Genomic DNA, 22,729 nt, shown 5'->3' with positions numbered 1-22,729 from the left:
TTTCAATAATACATAAGTATTTATTTTATCAAATTTTTTGTTATCTTTATTCATTTTTCATTACATCGATCTTACAAACTCTTTGTAAGATCGATGCATTTGATGTATGGAATACTTGGGAACTTGCTTTAATTTGAATTGAACTCTATGCTCAAGCTCGTATTAGATTCATGTATGCAAACCTCATATTCATTCACAAAAATTATGTTTTCTGTATCTGATTATTTGATAAACATCCCGAAAAAATAAACATAAACAACAAAAGTTTATAGCTCCAAATAAACGTTATAACTTATAACGATCCCAACTATTATTTACCCAACACACAAATTATATTTAGATATTTATAGTTATAACTCAAGGTTTGCCTTCAATGCCATCATATCTTTCTTCATCGACGGCATGGGACAACCTACTTTCCGACGAAGAAAAACTCCGATGAACACGACAGCAAATTAAGTAGTAGACAAAGTTGAGCAAAGTCAAGAAACTAAGCAACCAATAATAGTAATCCACGTGTCCCTCGTCAATATCACTCGACAGCCAACTTACGCCACCTCCTTGGCCAGTAACCGAGTCCACAATATTAGTTAAAAGGCTTGCAACAAGCGAAGCAACCGCCATGCTCACCATAAACATAACCATTGCCAAACTCGACATACTATTTGGGAGCTCGGAATAACAAAACTTCAATTATCCAATTGCATTAAACGCTTCGGTTAAACCTAGTAATACAAACTGTGGGACCAACCACATTTCTGACATGACAACCGTCGTGCTTGAGTTTGCTAAATCACGCCTTATGGTTTCCACGATTGCGGATACTACCATGGTTATGATTGACAATATTATCCCAACTCCCATTCGGGTTTTCAGGTTGAGCCCACGTGGTTCGTGTGTAAATTTTGCTAGAAACGGGACCATAACATGGTCATAAAACGGGATCGATATTGTGATTGTCAAAAGCATGAACAAGCTGAAAGATGCTGCCGGGATCTCGAACCTTGAAGTGATCTTTCGGTTCATTTTTTCGGCTTCAAGTGTTGGGAACTTTTGCAACACGTTTACAAATAGTAGAATGCCCGATGACCAAATAGGTATTATCCGAATTAGGGATTTGAGGGATTCCACATTTTCGACTGTGGTGATACCACATGGGTTCGAGCCCGAAGAACCAATGTCCACATCTCTAACAACACACGCTTTGTTAAGAAACCTAAAATACAAATTTAGATAATAACGAAAAAAAATTAGAGGTGACAAAATAGACAAGTTAGATAACGGTCTTGTTCAAGCCGACCAGATACACCAGCATGCAACGATGATAATACCATGGAGGGCTTCGCTTGCAGCCTTGTTCAAGCCAGCATGTTCATGAATAAGGAGCAGGTCTTGGATAGAGAAAGCAAAAATTGGACTGATCTTGCACCAACGACTAATCATACACCAAATATTTGAGGCAACAATGCACGAGCAAAAGAGATGAGTAGCCGACTCCTCACCGTCTTCGCATAGGGGACATAACGAGTCGCCATTGAAGCAGTTCCTTTTAATAAGGGCGTCGGTCGTCGCGATCCTTCCCATCTCGGCTCTCCAAATTAAGATGTTACACTTCTTTGGCACCCACTTAGACCATTTAAAAATAAAGTTCCCGCTATAATCGATCTCACTTCTAAGAAAAGATTTAACATCTTTAACCGAAAAATCCTTGTTCTTACCACCGGTCCATTCCCATTTGTCAAGAGACTCGCATAAGAGCTTGTCGGACAGCAGAGCTTCCTACGAGTGCAGGTCTTCAGTCTCGAGCCCAGAAGCGAGTGGTCTCAACCAAGACCAGTTACCGGAAAAAGAATTGGATTCAGTGTTATATCTACCACCGGGGCTTTGAAAAGCGTGAGGAAATAGTTAGGAATACTTTTGATGACAGACTTAATAAGGGTTAACCTACCACCAATGGAGAGAACCGAGGTTTTCCACAAAGCGAGCCTAGACTCGAAGATATCGAACACCGCTTTCCAACTATCAATTTTATGCATCTTTGCACCTACTAAGGTCCCGAGGTGGGTAAACGACATCTCTCCAGCTTTACAGCAAAAAGAATCCGCCACCCTTTTTACTTCAAAAGATACAACACCAACACCAAAGAGGAGAGATTTGTTTAAGTTGATTCTGTGGCCAGCGCAAAAATAAAAACACCTCAGAAGCTTCAGCGAATCAGCACTGCACTACCGTAATCAGCATCATCATTAGCACCGTAATCAGCGTCATCGTCAACACCGTAATCAACACATCATCAACATCAGCACGGTAACATCATCGTTAGTACATCCGACGGTAACGCCCCACACCACCACCGTCAGCACATCCTGTAATCAGCATAATACTGTAATCAACACCGTAATAAGCACAATTTCATGTTTTTTAGTTTTGTAAACAATATATATAATTATATAACTAGCACGATTTCATGTTTTTTTTTATTTTATAAACAAGTTTAGTTACAAATAGGCTCAAAAACAACAATAACAACACAAAAGGAAAAAATGCAGCACATAAAAATGCTTAACTTGTTATCCGGCATTAGTTCCTAACGTGTCTGTCTTGTTGGATATGTATACATCGCTAGTCTACACAAACCATAATATTTAATTTTTTTATCTGATTATTTAATAATAAATTACTTATCAATAAAAAAAAACATAAGACTAAGGATACTTCTATAAAAAAAACACATACAAAAGTTTATAGCTCCAAATAAACGCTATAACTTATCCCTCTATATCAACAACATGGGACAACAGGGGCGGACCCACATTGAGTGGGTCGGGGTCTACGGACCCCAATCTTTTTTAAAAAATTAACAGATTCGGTATATTAATTTTTGTAAGGACCCCATAAAAATATTTAGTTGGACCCCATAGAATCAAAAGCAAAGCTGTTGTGGTGGTTAATCCCTTGTTTGCTAACAAAGAGGTCATGGGTTCAAGTCTAATACCAGCTGATTTTTTGTTAAAATACACTTTTAAAATGTTAAAATGAATGAAATTTTACTCAATTTATGCCTTGGTGCTTAGACATGTGTTGTTTTGTTATTTATTTATCTTTTTTTAAAGGTTCCAAGCTCAATAAATCACCCCGACCCGACCCAAACGACGACCGACCCGAAAATTCTATCTTTTGGGTGTAAAAAATCCAAGTATCGAAAAAACTGGACCCCATTGGAAAAAAATTTCTGGGTCCGCCACTGTGGGACAACCTACGTTCCGATGAAGAAAAGCTCCGATGAATACGACAACAGATCAAGTAGTACAAAAAGTTGAGCAAATTTAAGAAACTAAGCAACCAATAGTAGTAATCCACGTGGCCCGCGTTAATATCACTCGAGAGACAACTTACGTCACCTCCTTGGCCAGTAACCGAGTCTACGCTATTAGTTAAAAGGCTAGCAACAAGCGAAGCAACCGCCATGCTCACCGTAAACATAACCATCACTAGACTTGCCATACTATTTGGGAGCTCAGAATAATAAAACTCCAATTGTCCAATTCCATTAAACACTTCGGTTAAACCTAGTAACACAAATTGTGGGACCAACCACGTTGCTGACATATCAACTGGCGTGTTTGAGTTTGCTAAATCACGCCTAATGATATTATACATCTTTTCAATAATATATAATTATTTATTTTATTATATTTTTTGTTATCTTTATTCATTTTTCATTACAACGATCTTACGAACTCTTTGTAAGATCGATGCATTTGATGTATGGAATACTTGGGAACTTGCTTTAATTTGAATCGAACTCTATGCTCAAGCTCGTGTTAGATTCATGTATGTGAACCTCATATTCATTCACAAAAATTATGTTTTCTGTATCTGATTATTTGATAAACATCCCGAAAAATAAACATAAACAACAAAAGTTTATAGCTCCAAATAAACGCTATAACTTATAACGATCCCAACTATTATTTACCCAACATACAAATTATATGTAGATATTTATAGTTATAACTCAAGGTTTGCCTTCAATGCCATTAAATCTTTCTTTATCAACGACATGGGACAACCTACTTTCCGACGAAGAAAAATTGTGATGAACACGACAGCAAATTAAGTAGTAGACAAAGTTGAGCAAAGTCAAGAAACTAAGCAACCAATAATAGTAATCCACGTGTCCCTCGTCGATATCACTCGACAGCCAACTTACGCCACCTCCTTGGCCAGTAACCGAGTCCACAATATTAGTTAAAAGGCTTGCAACAAGCGAAGCAACCGCCATGCTCACCATAAACATAACCATTGCTAAACTCGACATACTATTTGGGAGCTCGGAATAATAAAACTCCAATTGTCCAATTGCATTAAACGCTTCGGTTAAACCTAGCAATACAAATTGTGGGACCAACCACATTGCTGACATGACAACCGTCGTGTTTGAGTTTGCTAAATCACGCCTTATGGTTTCCACGATTGCGGATACTACCATGGTTATGATTGACAATATTATCCCAACTCCCATTCGGGTTTTCAGGTTGAGCCCACGTGGCTCGTGTGTAAATTTGGCTAGAAACGGGACCATAACACGGTCATAAAATGGGATCCATATTGTGATTGTCAAAAGCATGAACAAGCTGAAAGATGCTGCCGGGATCTCGAACCTTGAAGTGATCTTTCGGTTCATTTTTTCGGCTTCAAGTGTTGGGAACTTTTGCAACACGTTTACGAATAGTAGAATGCCCGATGACCAAATAGGTATTATCCGAATTAGGGATTTGAGGGATTCCACATTTTCGACTGTGGTGATACCACACGGGTTCGAGCCCGAAGAACCAATGTCCACATCTCTAACAACACACGCTTTGTTAAGAAACCTAAAATACAAATTTAGATAATAACGAAAAAAATTAGAGGTGACAAAATAGACAAGTTAGATAACAGGTCATGTAATGAGTAATTTTCGAACCTCAAACTGTCGGTTAACTCAACTTGATCCATATCATTGCTATAGTTATAGCAGTCATCAGGAAGAAGACGGATCTTACGGTTCCTAAACGCAACGATTAAGACTTGAATCAAACCCGAAAATGGGCTCTTGTCGACTTTGACTTTGACATAAAGAGGTGACCCGAGTAAAAACATGAGAACAGAACAAAACATTGCCAAAACTGGAACCGCAAACCCGACCCGCCAACCAAACCGGTCTTGAATGTAGACCACAACAGTAGAAGCAATAGCAGTGGAAATAGTGGCAGAAGCATAATACCAGTTGAAGTAGCTATCAATGAGCCTTTGGTTTTTATGGTGTTTGAGTTGGTCAGCACCAAAGGCTATGGAACAGGGTCTGATGCAGGCCGACCCGAAAGACATTATACCAAAGGATGCGTAAAGGAAACCGAACTGGGCCCGTGTTGGCGGGCTGCAACCCGTGCCGGGTTCTTGGCATGATGAAGGTGTTAATTGTGGAATAATGGATGTCAACCAGAGAAAAGTCACCCCCTGTTGCAACAACAATTTTAACAGAATTAACCGACTTAACCGAACCGAAACCATATTAACAGAACCATACAAAAACCAACGGTTCGATTTCAGTTTTATTTTTTCTAAAAACCAAAATGATGAACCGAAAACCGAAAAACCATTTAATTTTTAATGTTTGTTATTGAATTTTGGATTTATAATTTTTTTATGTTTAAAAGTGAAGAAATTAACAAATGGTCTAACCCAAAAAATTTAGGCGAAAATGTGTAATAATCAATTAATCATTAACAGAACAAAAAATTTAGGCCAAAATGTGTAATAATCAATTTTCGAGCCGGGGGTCTTCACTGGAAGCAGTCTCTGTTACTACAGGGTATTGGTAAGGCTGTCTACATCTTACCCTTCTCAGACCCTACCTTAGCTTTGCTATTGGTGTGATTTACTGAGTATGACGATGATGATATTTTCAACCCAAAAACTTGAAGTCTAAATGACAAAATCGAAAAACGAAAAACCAAATTTTTGGTTTTTGATTCGGTTAAAACCGACCCATACCGACCTCTAAAACTAAGGATAAAATAGGAAGATGGGTTGATTTGGACTTACAACAAGACTAAAGAGAGAGCCGATGGCAATGACCCGAAACCGACCCAAATAAGAGTCGGATATGAAACCCCCAAAGATGGAGAGACCATTCGAAAGCGCGGACCAGACATAAAGTACGCTGGTCCCGGTTGCAGCTTCCATGTGATAAACTTCCATTAGATAAAAGATCATGTTCATCGTCAATCCTTGACTCGCGATACTCTCAAATGCTTCGTTCACTACAAAATAAAAGACAACGTTAAACCAAAACCATAACGATGGAAAAATTACATAAGAATGGCAGGTAAAACGGGCAACAAGCTGCGCCGCAACTCCCTTCATGTACCGATGATAAAGGGCATGGTCCTAAGACCACCCTTTTGAATATGATGATCATCGTGGAGTAATTTCGATTGTAACTCGGCATCGATGCTCGATGTCTCTTGATTCAAGTGTGTGTCCATGGTGGATCGATGGTTTGATTGATTGAAATTTGGAAACTATTGTTTTCTGTTTAAGAAATTTTAGTAGAAAGTGACAATGAGAGACTGAGGATTCCAAGTAAAGTGATAATAAAATTGGTTGATAAAGTTTAATATATGGCCAAAACGAGGCCTGCACTAGCACAACGTGTACCCAAATAATTATATAATAATAATGCATAGTGATCAGTTGGCTAAATGTCATGTACTCTTCATGTGAGACTGATATTATTTTTCAAATGGGTGAGAGGCCCGTCAAATATGTGAGAGAGAGTATGTTTAGCAACACATTATTTATGAAATGAATTTATGTACGTTTTAATCTGTGAGAGAGAGTATGTTTAGCAACACATTATTTATGAAATGAATTTATGTACGTTTTAATGTAAATTGGAAATGTTTGAATTATGTAACGTGACGGCTTGTACACCTAAGGGTTCGACAGTGTGTCAAAATCCTTGGTATGAACATGTTTGAATCCACAAATTTAGGCACAACTTTTAATCTTAGAATTCAGACCACGTATAATGGTTTCATCAAAAAGTGAAAAATTGAGTGTCAGTGTAACGTCACTATCACATAGACAGGGGTTAATAAACAGACTCGGTGATATGGTTTCACTAACTTTTTTTCTCTAATTAAAATTAAAGTGTGTAATGGTTTCACATAAAAATAAATAAAGAAAAAGATTGTGATATCGATATGGTTAATAAAAGATTGGGTGAATTTTCTTTTAAAAAAAAAGTGTTTGCGTGTTTGTTATGCCCAACACCTAGGAGTAGTCCCATAGCAAATCATCATCCCCCCCCCCCCTCCCGGTCATGCCCCGCCAGGACAATTTTTCACACAATTGGATTGATGTTGCTAAAGACGTTAAACCATTACAGATAGTCTTATAAATAGTTAAAAGTGTACTATTAAGAAGTAATACTTGTAGAAAATATAACATGGTTCATCAAACTAATACCGAAAATCAACCGAATAATATAAGTAACAACTTTAAGAAAAACTCATATTTCTTAGTCATGACTACCACTTTAACAAATTACTTTTGCTTCATCCATCTGTGAGCAGGGGCGAACCATTGAAGGGGCCGGAGGAGGTGCCTGACCCCCCCCCCCCCTCTCCTCCGAACTTTTCGCTTGGTAGTGTTATGTATGTACGTTTTGTATAGATTTTTTTATGTATATACGTTTTCGCCCCTCGGTTTTATAAAAAAAAATAGGTATATACTTTTAGGTTCAGTAACTTCCGACCCCCCTTTAGGAATTTTCAAGCTTCGCTACTGTTTGTGAGATATATGTGACTTAAGAGGTCACATCTAGGTTGGTTTCAAGTGAATAGACACATCTGAGGAATCCCATTTTAATGAAAGACTACGTATAATATCATCACTCAAACAATTATATGTTTGTGATGATATGACTGCTTAAAAACTCTTTGATGATAGATAAATTTACAAACTACTAAATATGTCCTTCAATTTTCGTTTATCCAATATCAGGCTACAAAGAGTACAAGTATAACATCATCCTTCAATCTTTTATCATCTCATTTTATACTGATAAAAAGTTAATGTACAAATAAAAAGTTATATACGTAAATCTGAAATGAATTCATGTATCCTTTTAAAATTGATTAAAAATATTTAAATTACATTACATTATATTACACTAGATTAAGGATCCTGTAAAAAAAAGTTTATAGTGTGAGAAGTGTAGAAAATAATATGGTGTTGACATGTGTTTAATTAAAAAGGGCAATAATGTAAATTACTTCAAAGTTCAATTATTTGATAAAATATACTTTGTAAACTCTAATGAGTTATTTTATGTTAGTGATATAATTTTATTTTTTTACAAAGTATTTAAGAATTCAGTTTTGTATACCAACTCAGAGACTTTATAAATATCGTCTGATTCATATAGATCGAAGAAAATTACAGTTCGTATTTTTTTGAATCATCAGTTCGTATAAAATACCATACGAATTCCAGAAAACACCACAACCTACATTCATGTTGTGTTAAACCTGTAGTCCAGTATGTGTTCTTTGTATGTTCTTCGTATGGTGTTATAAACCTGCATTCATGGTGTTTTAAACCTGCAGTCCAGTATGTGTTCTTCGTATGTTCTTCGTAAGGTATTTTAAACCTGCATTCATGGTGTTTTAAACCTGCATTTCGTATGTTCTTCGTATGGTGTTTTAAACCTGCATTCATGGTGTTTTAAACCTGCAGTCCAGTATGTGTTCTTCGTATGTTTTTCGTATGGTGTTTTAAACCTGCATTCCAGTATATGTTCTTCGTATGTTGTTTTAAAGCTGCATTCCATGATATGTTCTTCATATCATGCTATGCGTAATTTTTTTATCTATATAAATATAACAATATGGTACTCATATTAAAGATAAAAAAAGCTCATTGGTGTAATTTAAAAAAAAAAACATTACGTATAAAAAGTTATTGACGTTTAAAAAAATGGGTGGAACTTGCATGTGCATTAAAGTTGATGGCAGTTTCTTTATTTAAAAATACAATATAAAAAGACACTATTGCCTCTAATCTAGCTAAATTAGTCAAAAAAAGTTACAACATAATTACATTTTAAGTGCTTCTTGATCTCAATCATTAACTACAAGATCTAAGGGCTTAAAACATTTCTTACACTTCTCACAAAATCATCCATTTTTACACTAACCCCACCCTATTACATTATATTAATAAAAAAAGTTATGGACATTTATACTTATGTACAAATATTTAAACTCGATTTTATGGTATAATTTAAAAAAAACAAATGATGTATAAAATATGGACATTTGAAATTGAGGGAGAAATAGCATCTGATTTGCACGTACATAATCTTTTTTTATTTTATTTGACAAAATTACCCTTCACACTTGATTCCTTCTTAGACACTTGTCACTATATAATGGCTTCTTATACTTGTTTTGTATTATAACTCAACCCTAGTTTCCTAATGACCAAGTCTTTTCGATCTAGCGTTGCACAAATAACCCTCAAGTTTTGTAAAAAACTCGTAGAACTAGTTCTTGGACTTGATCAACAATGTATAACTTCTCATGTACGGAGTCGTCTCGGTGACAATGTTAAATTATTCTTCTTCCCACGTCAGATAGTGTTGTAAACACGAGAAATCCGTTAGAAGGTCCATAGGCCTAAGTCAGTCACATATTTCAAATTATAAACATGTGAATATAGAATAAGTAAAGTATATTGTTGGTTTATTGATATGGATGCTAAACAGGTCGGGTTCGCAGGTTCAACCTAAAACTAACCCGAAAGCGTTTCGACTAAACCTAAACCCGCAAATTGTAAGACCCTAAATGCTTAAACCGAAAAGGCGCAGCGGAAAAACGTACCATAAAATTTCTTTTATTAAAACATTCCAACATAACTGAAAATCCTTTCTATGGTGAGTCTTAACGATAATTACATTTTTCGTTTCATTTAATACATAAATTATATCATAAGTTTACTATCTACATGACCACACATTCCCGTACAACACACGAGATTTTAAAATATAAAAACTTAATGTACAAATAAAAAGTTATATACGTAAATCTGAAATGAATTCATGTATCCTTTTAAAATTGATTAAAAATATTTAAATTACATTACATTATATTACACTAGATTAAGGATCCTGTAAAAAAAAGTTTATAGTGTGAGAAGTGTAGAAAATAATATGGTGTTGACATGTGTTTAATTAAAAAGGGCAATAATGTAAATTACTTCAAAGTTCAATTATTTGATAAAATATACTTTGTAAACTCTAATGAGTTATTTTATGTTAGTGATATAATTTTATTTTTTTACAAAGTATTTAAGAATTCAGTTTTGTATACCAACTCAGAGACTTTATAAATATCGTCTGATTCATATAGATCGAAGAAAATTACAGTTCGTATTTTTTTGAATCATCAGTTTGTATAAAATACCATACGAATTCCAGAAAACACCACAACCTACATTCATGTTGTGTTAAACCTGTAGTCCAGTATGTGTTCTTTGTATGTTCTTCGTATGGTGTTATAAACCTGCATTCATGGTGTTTTAAACCTGTAGTCCAGTATGTGTTCTTCGTATGTTCTTCGTAAGGTATTTTAAACCTGCATTCATGGTGTTTTAAACCTGCATTTCGTATGTTCTTCGTATGGTGTTTTAAACCTGCATTCATGGTGTTTTAAACCTGCAGTCCAGTATGTGTTCTTCGTATGTTTTTCGTATGGTGTTTTAAACCTGCATTCCAGTATATGTTCTTCGTATGTTGTTTTAAAGCTGCATTCCATGATATGTTCTTCATATCATGCTATGCGTAATTTTTTTATCTATATAAATATAACAATATGGTACTCATATTAAAGATAAAAAAAGCTCATTGGTGTAATTTTAAAAAAAAAACATTACGTATAAAAAGTTATTGACGTTTAAAAAAATGGGTGGAACTTGCATGTGCATTAAAGTTGATGGCAGTTTCTTTATTTAAAAATACAATATAAAAAGACACTATTGCCTCTAATCTAGCTAAATTAGTCAAAAAAAGTTACAACATAATTACATTTTAAGTGCTTCTTGATCTCAATCATTAACTACAAGATCTAAGGGCTTAAAACATTTCTTACACTTCTCACAAAATCATCCATTTTTACACTAACCCCACCCTATTACATTATATTAATAAAAAAAGTTATGGACATTTATACTTATGTACAAATATTTAAACTCGATTTTATGGTATAATTTAAAAAAAACAAATGATGTATAAAATATGGACATTTGAAATTGAGGGAGAAATAGCATCTGATTTGCACGTACATAATTTTTTTTTATTTTATTTGACAAAATTACCCTTCACACTTGATTCCTTCTTAGACACTTGTCACTATATAATGGCTTCTTATACTTGTTTTGTATTATAACTCAACCCTAGTTTCCTAATGACCAAGTCTTTTCGATCTAGCGTTGCACAAATAACCCTCAAGTTTTGTAAAAAACTCGTAGAACTAGTTCTTGGACTTGATCAACAATGTATAACTTCTCATGTACGGAGTCGTCTCGGTGACAATGTTAAATTATTCTTCTTCCCACGTCAGATAGTGTTGTAAACACGAGAAATCCGTTAGAAGGTCCATAGGCCTAAGTCAGTCACATATTTCAAATTATAAACATGTGAATATAGAATAAGTAAAGTATATTGTTGGTTTATTGATATGGATGCTAAACAGGTCGGGTTCGCAGGTTCAACCTAAAACTAACCCGAAAGCGTTTCGACTAAACCTAAACCCGCAAATTGTAAGACCCTAAATGCTTAAACCGAAAAGGCGCAGCGGAAAAACGTACCATAAAATTTCTTTTATTAAAACATTCCAACATAACTGAAAATCCTTTCTATGGTGAGTCTTAACGATAATTACATTTTTCGTTTCATTTAATACATAAATTATATCATAAGTTTACTATCTACATGACCACACATTCCCGTACAATCCGTGTTTATGACTTGATCTTCAACCGCCTACGTCTCATGATAATCATGTTCCGTAATTCTGTGCAACCTGCAGTCACCACATACATTCACATAATTAGTACTTGGGACGTTATATAATCGTGTATAGCTAAAGGATAACATGGCGTTTTATCCTCATGTAGATTCCGTCTAGTTATCCTTCTGAATTCGAGCATTTCATCTCGAAGATTAACCTTCGAAAAGCCTATAATAATATACCTGCACTTCGATACATTATCAAAAACAATTCGGTTTGCATCATAAATTCTTATATAGATTAACACCATATTTATCTTCGTACGAATCTCATTCATTGAAACGTATGGTGTACTAACACATGTTCAAAACACCTAATCCAACTCTTTCGTGTATGAAGGACCTACTATGAACATGCATACCTCCCTACCCAAACTCTTACATACGTTTTACATGCTCACATAACCATTAAGCAAATCCTAAACTCAATATCAATGCGTAAAATTCTCTTACATAATAGTCTACATAGATATTCATGTCTCATCACGTTTAGCTATGGTTTCCATATTACACCATATCATGCACGTACATTAAAAATCTTACTTAGAAGACTTAGCCATATCATATCAAAACCATATTTACATACGTTAGTGTACATGCCACGTCTTCATACCTGTTCCCATAGGTAATTTGGTCTTTTTCACTTTATGCACGGGCATTTAGCATAATGTACAAGTATTCAGATGACTGAATTGCCATTTAAGTTAACAAAAAAGAGGGAAATGCCCCTGACCTAACGGAAAAAAAGTGGACGGAGCTAACGAGCAGGATGAAAATGGCAAGATTTCAAACCTTTTGGATCTAAATGCTGAAAAACAAACCTTTGAACGAAAGTCGCAAAACTGACCAAACCTCAGGGACGAAAACGGTTTTTTACTCTGATTAATATTTACATGTTTATTTGATTGATTTTGAGAAAAGTGCCCGTGTGGGTTGCTCTGATTTCACCTTTAGTCCCTACATTTTCAAAATTACAGCTATAGTCCCTAACTTTGGCAAATTCGTTCTCGGATGGTCCCTGGCATGAATGAAGTTAGTTTTCTCGGTTAAGTGAATGTGAAATGACCTTAATACCCCCACCCTTACCATTTTCTCTATTTCTTCTCCACTGCTTCTCTTTGTTTCTTCTCTACTGTTTCATCATCATTCCATACAATTTAGATTCATCTTCCTCAATCCAAACACGCCTCTTCTTCATAATTCTTGCTCAACCAAACCATCTGAATTAGATACGGACCATAACCACCTCCACCTCCACCACCGCCATACCACTAAGCCACCACCACCATCACCATCACCACTGCCATAACCACCCTCCGCCACAACCACCACCGCCGCACCCGCTTCATCTTCCCCACTCTAAACCACCCATCACTGATCACTCCGCCTTCATCCACATTGTTTTAAAACTAAATAATTAATATCTTTTCTATTAAGGGCACTATAGTCATTTCACACTAACTTAACTAAAAAACTAACCCTTATCCACGTCAAGGATCATCCGAGAACGAATTTGCCAAAGTTAGGAACTATAGCTGTAATTTTGAAAATGTAGGGACTAAAGGTGAAATCAGAGCAAACCACATGGACTATCCAGGCACTTTTCTCATTAATTTTTTTTTGTTTTTTTTTTCAGATTACTATTGTAAAAACTTGTAGGGACCTTGGGATCGGTGTCGGTGGTTTTTACCAGCCTGGGTACATTAGTGGAAGAAAACTACATTTACAGATGATGTGTCTCGGTAAAAACTGGGATCCCGACGCTCACATGTACACCGAGTTAAGGCCATATGATAATTCTAAGCCTCCTGGAATTCCTGAAAAGTTTAGTGATATGGTTAAAAAAGCAATACAAGATTCAAACGAGTTTATTCGGGGAAAAAATGATAGTACACGAATTCTCAGGGCTGGCCCTAGTTCAGATGAAGGTAAAGTTGTTCCTTCGATGTCACCCGATATATGCATCGTCAAATTTTATACAAAAACTGATAGACATGGTCTTCATCGGGTTAGAATAACTTCTTTCTGCACTGATAAATCTTTTTTTCAACTTTGAATTTGCAAGATTTATGTCGGTATGTTGTTCAGGACAAAGATGAAAGTGAAAAGAGCTTGGAGAAAGGATTACCAGTTGTGTCATTTTCGATTGGTGACTCGGCGGAGTTTTTATATGGTGAAACCCGAGCTGTTGGTGAAGCAGATAAAGTGATTTTAGAATCAGGGGATGTATTGATATATGGCGGGAAATCGAGATTAATATTACATGGTGTTACTAGTATTCTTCCTGATACTGCTCCAGCATCACTTATGGAAGCAACTAATATGTGTCTGGGCCGCTTAAATCTTAGTTTTAGAATGTATTGACCGGTTTCATGATCGTTTAGTGTTTCAAGTCGATTTTAAGATTTGGATTTGATTGTGGATTTTTGTTGGATTTTCATCACAAAATGTACCAAGTGGTCTCAATGATATTCTAAATGTTTCCTATGTTTCAATATGCACTTACTTTAGCTTATGTAGTTTCTAATAGCATGTGAAGACCATACATATCGAAGTTGACTATTACGACCAGGTAAAAGGCGGTTCTATTCATCGTTCATATTATTTTTTTAAAGGCAAACTAATCTACTCCTGAAACAGTGGCGAAGCTTGAGATTTCCAACCGTGTAACGCCCCAAAACTCGGGTCTAAATATTTTATTTGGACATTTATTAGGTTGGCATAAGTAAGTAGGATTTATTGGTTAAGTGGGTTGATTCACTAATAACCAAGTTATCTAACTTGGTTAGATAGTATTGGCTATAGAGTGAGAATGGAAAACAATGGGGCCAACTATGTTTAATTAACAATCATGAGGGACTAATGTGGGTTAAAATGAAAGTTGGGATATTATAAGAAAATAACAACACACACAAACACACATTCGTGTGTGTTCTAGATCGATCAGGAGCTCCCAAAGGAGCCAAACCCTAGCTCAAGCTTGTATGATCAAATTGAAAGGTAAATCGAAGCTCAAATTCATGAATAAACATGGATTAATGATCACCTTCACAAGAGGATCATAAGGTATGTCTCAAAACTAAGATTGGTGATCTTTTATGAAGTGGGTTATGTTTTAATCCATGAATTGGGATGAAATTGAGCATGAGAATGTATTAGTATCATGATATAGAGCATAGATTACACATGGTTTAGGTTAATTAGGTAATTAGAGATGAAACCCACTTGTAGTAGTGAAGATGATGATATGGATAATCATGCATGTTTAATTGTTGTGTAAAGTTTATGTATGATGTTGTATGTAATGAGTAATTGTTAGTTAAATTGGGTAGATTATGAGAATTATATGATTCTAGTGGAACTTGATGATCTTGACATGAACTTGTAAAATTATGCATGAATTAGTTGTACATTGTGCATTAAATGGAGTACGCACACCAAGTGTTTGATGAAATGCCTCGTATAAGCTAGTATGTGAAATTGTATGCTAAACACCGGATGAACATGTGTAGAGTTGTTAATGACATGATTGATAATAATTAATTATGAGAAGATAAATTGTAGAAGGATTTCATAAGAAGGTGTGGTTGATGGAATGATTGGGTGAAATTATGCATTAGAACTTGTATTCTAGGCTTGAATAATGAGGTGCACATCATACGACGGATAAGTGGCTTAATAGTAATTTGGATTTGGATGTGTACTAAATGGATAGCTTATGGACTTACTAGTAAAGAATGGTGTTGAGATTATGTCAAATTTCTAGCTTTGAATATGGTTGTCAACTATAGAATCATGAATATGTTAGTATATGTTGAATTGACGATACATGTGCATATATGTAATTTGTTGATCATGTGCTTATGTATGTGTGTGTCCAACACCATGATTATGAAATATAAACGGTATCATTGCTATGGTCGACTAGGTTTAGATGAGTATATGATCATATGATGGAAGTATGTAAGTAAGATGGTTGACTTTCTGAAAGTCAACAATGTATGAGCAGCACGACTAGGTCTTTGGATGCACTTACAAGGGTAGGGAGATCACGGGATACAAGTTAGATTATTTAATGTGCTATACATGATGGTGAATGAAATTAGCATGGATTAGAATAAGTAAAATTGCTAATGCGAGTCTTATGCATGCTAATAGTTATTTAACGAAAGTCAAGCAACCGTTTGGGTTGTAATTGAATGCTAGTGATGATGAATATATGTAATAACAATGTTTTGAATATGATGGCATGAATGGGTAGGAGTTTTCACTAGCATGGACCAAAGAATGGAAGACTAACGGGTCAAGCGGAGGCGAGGAAGCAAGCATGAACACTAACGCTTAAGGTAAGTGACTTTCGACTCACTTCTTAGTATACATAAGAACTTTCTTGATATTAAATGAAGGGAAGTCATGTATGGTATGAAATGATTGAAGGTATTAAGATAAGTATTGATCTAGATAGTCGAAGGTAGTTTGTGGGAACAAACGGGTCGAATAAATAAGAATAAGTGAGGTAACGGTAATAAATTTGGTAATGATTAAGGACCCGGGATAAGGATTCTTAGTCTAATATGTAAGGAATTGTTTTACGGATGTTTGGGAACAAGTTTCAAGTGAAACGGATGCAAAACGAGCAAGTTATGCAAATTTTAGTATTAAAATGGGAGGCTGATATGGGCTTCACCGTAGCTTACGGTGCCCACCGTAAGCTACGGTGGGAGCTGGGACTTTATTTCTGCCGTAAGGCAGTTTAAAGCTGTCGTAGGACTTTTGGGGGCCACCGTAAGCTACGGTAGCCACCGTAGCTTACGGTGGAGGTCTGATGCAAATGTATAGTTTATGAATTTCTTTGTTTTTCCTTCGATTTCGGACCCCGTGAACCCATTCCAAGCCTCGTTAAGCATACATAATGTTCCTCAACCCTACCAAATGGCTTGGTGAGCTACGGGTGAGCATGGAACTCATCCTTAAGATCCGAAACATACCCAAATGACACTTAAAAAGCGTTTATGTATGTGAGAGCGAAGGTATACACGTGAGTAGTTATGATTCGTTTTATGTATGCATGTAAGTATGTAGTTACGTATGCAGGTAGGTATATATGTAGGTATCGGTGTATGTATATACGCAAGTAGCTACGTATGTGCGTAAGCATTATGTATTTAAGTATGAAGGTATATACACGTGTAGGTATGAACGCATATATGTGGATGCAAGTATGTATGTATAACTGTATGCCAGTAGGTAAGTTCGTATGCTCGTATGTTTTCAATATGATTGAGTATTGATGCTAATGACAGTGTACCTTGAGAATGAAGAATAATGCAGGTACAATGTTGAAGTCTCATCAGGGAATGGATACTCAGATGGGAATGCCTAAATGCAAAGAATTAACGAATGGAAAGTGAAAGTGTATGAATAATGTTACATTGATAATGCATACTAACGTTTTAAATTGTATGGTAAGTGTAGGTTGTACGAATCACGGAGGATCACCGAGGAGTGGAGATCGAAGACCGAGTCACAAGTTAGATTGTACGGGAATGCTTGGATAACCAATTTAGTAAACATAGTTTATGTTTTTATTTTGTAAATGAGTTCGATTGTTGTATTTATTGTAAATGTGTCACCTTAAAAATGAACTTCAAGTATGTTAAGACATTCATAATGAAAGAAATTTTATGGTACGTATTTTCCGCTGCGCCTTTTCAGTTAAAGCGTTTTAGGGTGTTACAAGTTGGTATCAGAGCCCTGGTTTGAGAGAAATCAAGTATGAGGAGGTAAATACTTGAACTCAAGCATGTGTGCTCTTGTGACAAGGACCCGTACAATCCAAGACTCGATCAAGATCTAAGGATAGAAGCCAAGGTAAGTATGTACTTAAGTATGTATTTGAAGATAACTAACAATATGTTATGTGTAAGGTCAGCATGATTGTTTGGAAAGGATGATCTGTAAATGCGGTCTAACGCTGGCACCAAGGTATGTAATATGACATATTGACCGATGTACGTAGATTTAGCTTATGGGTGCATGAAATGGTATAACTAAGCAAGTGAAAGAAAATTTTAAATGAAATATAATAATGACAGAGTAAGGAAGTTTTGAAAATGTTACACGTGCCAAAACTTAATTCTGCGGACATAAGGTGGCGATTACGCGAAGACACGAAACTAGTATGTGGATTGTGTACCTGGCCAGTACACAAGAAACGTATGACGTTCGTGAGACCGTGATAATTGTTACAGGTATGTCCGTTAGAATTAGGTAGTAGGTGGACGTGGGGGTGAAGAGAAATGTAAGACTTTCAGGAATGAAGTTTGAATGATCTGTTGAATCCGCGAGACGGATTCAACACGTGTAAGGAATGAAAGATATGAATGGAATGTTTGAATCCACAAGACAAATTCAAGGAATGAAAGGCTCGAATGGAATGTTTGAATCCGCAAGACGGATTCAAGGAATGAAATGCAGGAATGACATGCTTGAATCTGCAAGACGGATTTAAAACATATAAAGGATAAAATTTACCCACATCAGAATTGTGTCAATAATTGACCGTAGTTATGTCAAACGAGTTCTATGAGTAAATGTAAATTAAATGAACAAAAGGATGATCGTAATGGGCACGCAAAGCTAAGTTTTAAAATGAAAGAAAGAAGTTTTAAACCCGTTAGGTGTTAGATGCGTTAGTAATCGATCCGTAGGAGTCGTAATGTAGGGCAGGCTACGACCCGGACAATAATTTAAGTATGAATGAGAAGAGTAAGCTTGGTCATGAGTACCGAAATAATGTAATGAATGTCTTTGCAAGTAAGCATGAATGGAAAGAAGTACGAACGTGTACCTCGATGCATATACGATAAATAAGAAATGTCAGTTAGCCTTGAAGGATCAAATTATGAAGGTTGACGAAATAAGTAACTAGAATGAAAGAGTTTCGTGTGAGAAATGAAAAGTACTAACTGTTAAATTTCTTGATGATAATGTTAGAATCCTTGATGTGATGAAACCAACCGAATTGGTGGAATGATGCGTACGAGTGGAGGCACATTACATGGATGAATGAAATCTAGCCTGGTACGGTTAGTACTCGTGAAGAATGTGGACAAATCTGAATTACGGATCGCTAAAGTATGGAATGAAATCGAGGTAAGTAAAATGTTTTAATTTATGATGGATAAGTATGAATTGGAAAATTGAAAACTGTCACACCCCAATTTTCCACGTGTCACCGGTGGGCCCGGTGGGGAGTATAGTGACGTAGTTGGCGTCATCATAGACAAACAACACAATATAATAATGCACAGCGGAAGCAAAAGATAAATATAATACGATCCGAATATAAGTAATGTCAAAGTATTACAACGGAAGGTAAAGGATCCACAGGCGGATCAATAAAAGATAACTGTTCAATAGACTTTAGGCATCTAGGACTTGCAAGATTCCCTAGCGACGCCCCGAGCTCCCAGCCAATTACGCATAGTACCTGTCACTTAACCTTTTGGAAAAATACGTCAGTTTACACTGGTAAATACAATTAACTAACTCATTTTGGAAAAAGAGTTTGAAAAGTGATTTAAGTGCAAACGGCACAAAATATCTTGACACATTGATTAAAATGCACAGAGGCAAAATTAATCTTTATACTTGGGACAATTTTATTAATAAAAATCTTGTATCCGATTTACATGGTTGTCCAACATTTAGGGCCGGTGATTATACAATACAAGCCGGACAAGATTAATCGACACACCACAAATATAATCTCACAAGAAGATAATCTCACGAGTGAGTATACGTTATACATATGCAACAGCAGGTGTTCTGTCTACACCTTGTGCTTACGTCGTGGCCATTCACTTTTTAAAATGAGCCAAGGATATCCAGGACACGGTCATTAACCCCCAATGTTATTTGTTATCAATCAATACAGATTAAAACGGGATTATGCAATTTAATCATCTTCGATTAAAAGGTTTCTACACCCGACCAAGCGGTATTTTTATAATACCGTATCCCAAGCCCGTATAAGGGAAAATAAGTTAAAAGTATTTACCTGAGCTAGCTCCTGTCTTAAATAGCAAGAATAATAACCCAGCCGTATTCCTAAGTAAGCGTAGGTACAATTTACCGGAAAGCTCTAGTCTGGAACGATGGTATATATAACCAATTAGAATACTAACGGGTCTTTAATTAAGCCTAAGCTTTGACCGGTTAGTTTTAAGGATGATACGGTTAAACGCACGATTAAGCGAAAGACCGGATGGAATGTGATTTAGACCCGACAAGCTTGAATACTTGTATAATATGGGTATACTAAATACATCCTGGATTTTGAGATAAAAATGATAACGTTTGACCCGTTTCGGTCAATTTACTCAAACTAGTTACGTAAACCGAACCGAACGCAAAAAGGGCGTTACGGGTAGCCAAAAGAGTCAAATGCAAGTTCCCTGATATAATATGCTTTAAATATGATATAATATCAGTAAGTTATGTTCCATATTGCCCGGAATAATTTTAAACTCAATTTATGCCTTAGAAGGGCATTTTGGTCATTTAAAAGATTATGAAAGAGTCAAATTAGAAATCTGAGGTTCGGGTCTGGTTCATACAGAAAATGTACTTAATTTAACATGTTATAACAGTAGGGTATGACCCATATACCAAACTTAACATTTAAAATCAAACTATGCACCGTAGGGGTATTTTAGTAATTTCACAAGGGCTAAAAATGCCAAAACTGGAAATCTGAGTTCATATACTTATACTTACTGTTATTATATGAAAATATACTAATTACATCAGTTGGTATAAGTCTTATATGTTTAAAACGAGTATAACGCTTACTATGCGCTTAAAACGCTAAAAATGCGATTTAAGGGCGTTTTTGGGTTTTCAAAGAAAAGCTGAGATTTTTATATTTCCAGAATACTTAAAATACTTTATTCAACAAATAAAAACAGTAGGAAAAGGTTTCGGGTCAAAAGAATGTATAAAACTCATTTTATGGCTTTAACGGTCAAAACCGACATAAACCGAATCGACTAAGCGATCTAAGATACGTTCAGCCAAAAATTAATTAAAAATCATCAAAAATCCCAAAATATTATAATACATCAGTGGGTAAAAAGTTTTATATCAAAACGTGGCCTAAAATAGGTTATACGCGAAAAGGGCCGTTTATGTAACTTTAAGATATAGTTTTACGCTAATGGCCATAACTCGAAATCTGGACCACCAACTGATCCGAAATTTTCGGTGCAAGTTTATATATTAGAAATAAAGATTTCTACTCTTTCACTTTTTCAAAAATCACGTTTTATCTCAAAAAGGGCAAAATAGTCAACTTTATGTATAAATCGGAAACATGCATTTGAATCGGCTAAGAATAGACTCAATCAACAAAAATTCCAGAAAGTTTTACCAAAATAAAAATGGTTCAAAATACTCTCCAATACAGATCTCAAACATGCATGTACGAATCCGAATCGATAGTCTACGAAATAGCCGTTTTATAAGACTTTCGGTTCCGATTCGTATTTATACTATAGATTGTCGAGTTGATGATGATAAAACACATTCTTATGTGTATAATAAGTTATTTATGATGATCAAACAGATTGCATGCTATCTACATTACCATTTAAGCTTATTTTTGCAAAAACAACTTCTGTTGACTTTTTAGAAACAAGTTTGACTCGACAATTAGCATGCATAAAGTGGGAATCAGAGAATACCCTTTTGAGGGTTTGTTTCCCACATAAATACCAACATATATGTGGTTTCAATTTGAGAAATGACAGAGTAGGACTCGTTTAATCAGAAAGTCAAAGTATAAGAATAATCAGTTTGACTTTTACTAATAATCGATGCAAGAACGAGTTAGAGATCGAATTGGAAGCTTACAAGGGTCCTATTGAAGCTTAGTTAACACTAGGATGTTGCCTTGATGATCAGAAATGCTCCAGAAATGCTTGAGAGAGTTTTGCAAGTTGAGAGTGTTCTTGATCACAAAAGGAAATGCCAAGAAATGGGGTTTTGATCTGATTTAAAGAGGAAATCAGAGGTTGAGGATAGGTTACTGTTGCCATAGGCATGCAAGGATGTTTATTGGAGCTTTTGGAGGTGCCATGAGTTGTTATGCACTTCAAATTCGGACCAGAATTGCAATTTTCGCGAAATTTTGCTTCTGATAGTCTCACGCGGCCCGCCTAAGGATTCCCAGGCGGGTCGCCTGGGGTCTGCAGGCCCAAAAACTTTCAAACATTGGCAGATTTGGTCCCTGTCCTTGCACGCGATGTTTCGGCTACTTATTTTGACTCGTAAACCCCCAAACTTGGTTTTTAAGAACCTTGGGACATTTACCAACATGGAAATGTCCTCGGATAACTTTGCGCTCAACCGAAAAGCCATGAAATTCGACGTTGACGCTTTTAGTCCCTCAAGTACGGTTTTGGCCATAACTTTCTCATACGTTGACGAAACTTCACGAAATTTTTACCACATATTCTAGTGAGTATATTTTAGCTTCTCAAAGCTTCGGGTCTGCCAAAAGTTCACTCAGAGGTATAAATTCAACATGTTGACACTTTTGGCCCC

At 35.7% G+C, this 22,729-nt stretch overlaps 3 protein-coding genes across 3 annotated transcripts; 1 reads left to right on the top strand and 2 right to left on the bottom strand.

The window, feature by feature from the left end:
• Positions 1 to 693: 693 nt before the first annotated feature.
• LOC110921143 (protein NRT1/ PTR FAMILY 1.2) lies at positions 694 to 3,660 on the bottom strand. Its single transcript, XM_022165411.1, has 3 exons — positions 3,397 to 3,660; positions 2,299 to 2,366; positions 694 to 1,216 (listed from the first exon to the last, which is right to left on the bottom strand). Exons 1-3 carry the CDS (start codon positions 3,658 to 3,660, stop codon positions 694 to 696), a joined length of 855 nt encoding a protein of 284 aa, XP_022021103.1.
• Positions 3,661 to 3,907: 247 nt separating this feature from the next.
• LOC110922475 (protein NRT1/ PTR FAMILY 1.2) lies at positions 3,908 to 6,654 on the bottom strand. Its single transcript, XM_022166770.2, has 4 exons — positions 6,416 to 6,654; positions 6,091 to 6,308; positions 4,970 to 5,502; positions 3,908 to 4,877 (listed from the first exon to the last, which is right to left on the bottom strand). Exons 1-4 carry the CDS (start codon positions 6,531 to 6,533, stop codon positions 4,019 to 4,021), a joined length of 1,728 nt encoding a protein of 575 aa, XP_022022462.1. The 5' UTR covers positions 6,534 to 6,654; the 3' UTR covers positions 3,908 to 4,018.
• Positions 6,655 to 13,132: 6,478 nt separating this feature from the next.
• LOC118491687 (alpha-ketoglutarate-dependent dioxygenase AlkB-like) lies at positions 13,133 to 14,485 on the top strand. Its single transcript, XM_035989660.1, has 3 exons — positions 13,133 to 13,153; positions 13,758 to 14,129; positions 14,210 to 14,485. Exons 1-3 carry the CDS (start codon positions 13,133 to 13,135, stop codon positions 14,483 to 14,485), a joined length of 669 nt encoding a protein of 222 aa, XP_035845553.1.
• The last annotated feature ends 8,244 nt before the right edge of the window (positions 14,486 to 22,729 follow it).

This window comes from Helianthus annuus, chromosome 1 (assembly GCF_002127325.2).
Source record: "Helianthus annuus cultivar XRQ/B chromosome 1, HanXRQr2.0-SUNRISE, whole genome shotgun sequence".
In the NCBI taxonomy this organism is placed as follows: Eukaryota; Viridiplantae; Streptophyta; class Magnoliopsida; order Asterales; family Asteraceae; genus Helianthus; species Helianthus annuus.
This window is presented reverse-complemented; position numbering and strand designations above follow the sequence as displayed.

Excerpts from the sequence above, each read along its gene's own strand:
- LOC110921143 (XM_022165411.1), bottom strand. The coding sequence starts at position 3,660 with ATGTATAATATCATTAGGCGTGATTTAGCAAACTCAAACACGCCAGTT. Across the intron at positions 2,367-3,396 it reads TTACTGGCCAAGGAGGTGAC|GATGTGCTGACGGTGGTGGT; the intron begins GTAAGTTGTCTC and ends TGCTGATTACAG. Across the intron at positions 1,217-2,298 it reads GATGATGTTACCGTGCTGAT|GTTTCTTAACAAAGCGTGTG; the intron begins GTTGATGATGTG and ends TTTGTATTTTAG.
- LOC110922475 (XM_022166770.2), bottom strand. The coding sequence starts at position 6,533 with ATGGACACACACTTGAATCAAGAGACATCGAGCATCGATGCCGAGTTA. Across the intron at positions 5,503-6,090 it reads GCTCTCTCTTTAGTCTTGTT|GGGGTGACTTTTCTCTGGTT; the intron begins GTAAGTCCAAAT and ends TTGTTGCAACAG. Across the intron at positions 4,878-4,969 it reads GAGTTAACCGACAGTTTGAG|GTTTCTTAACAAAGCGTGTG; the intron begins GTTCGAAAATTA and ends TTTGTATTTTAG.
- LOC118491687 (XM_035989660.1), top strand. The coding sequence starts at position 13,133 with ATGGTCCCTGGCATGAATGAA. Across the intron at positions 13,154-13,757 it reads TGGTCCCTGGCATGAATGAA|ATTACTATTGTAAAAACTTG; the intron begins GTTAGTTTTCTC and ends TTTTTTTTTCAG. Across the intron at positions 14,130-14,209 it reads ATAGACATGGTCTTCATCGG|GACAAAGATGAAAGTGAAAA; the intron begins GTTAGAATAACT and ends TATGTTGTTCAG.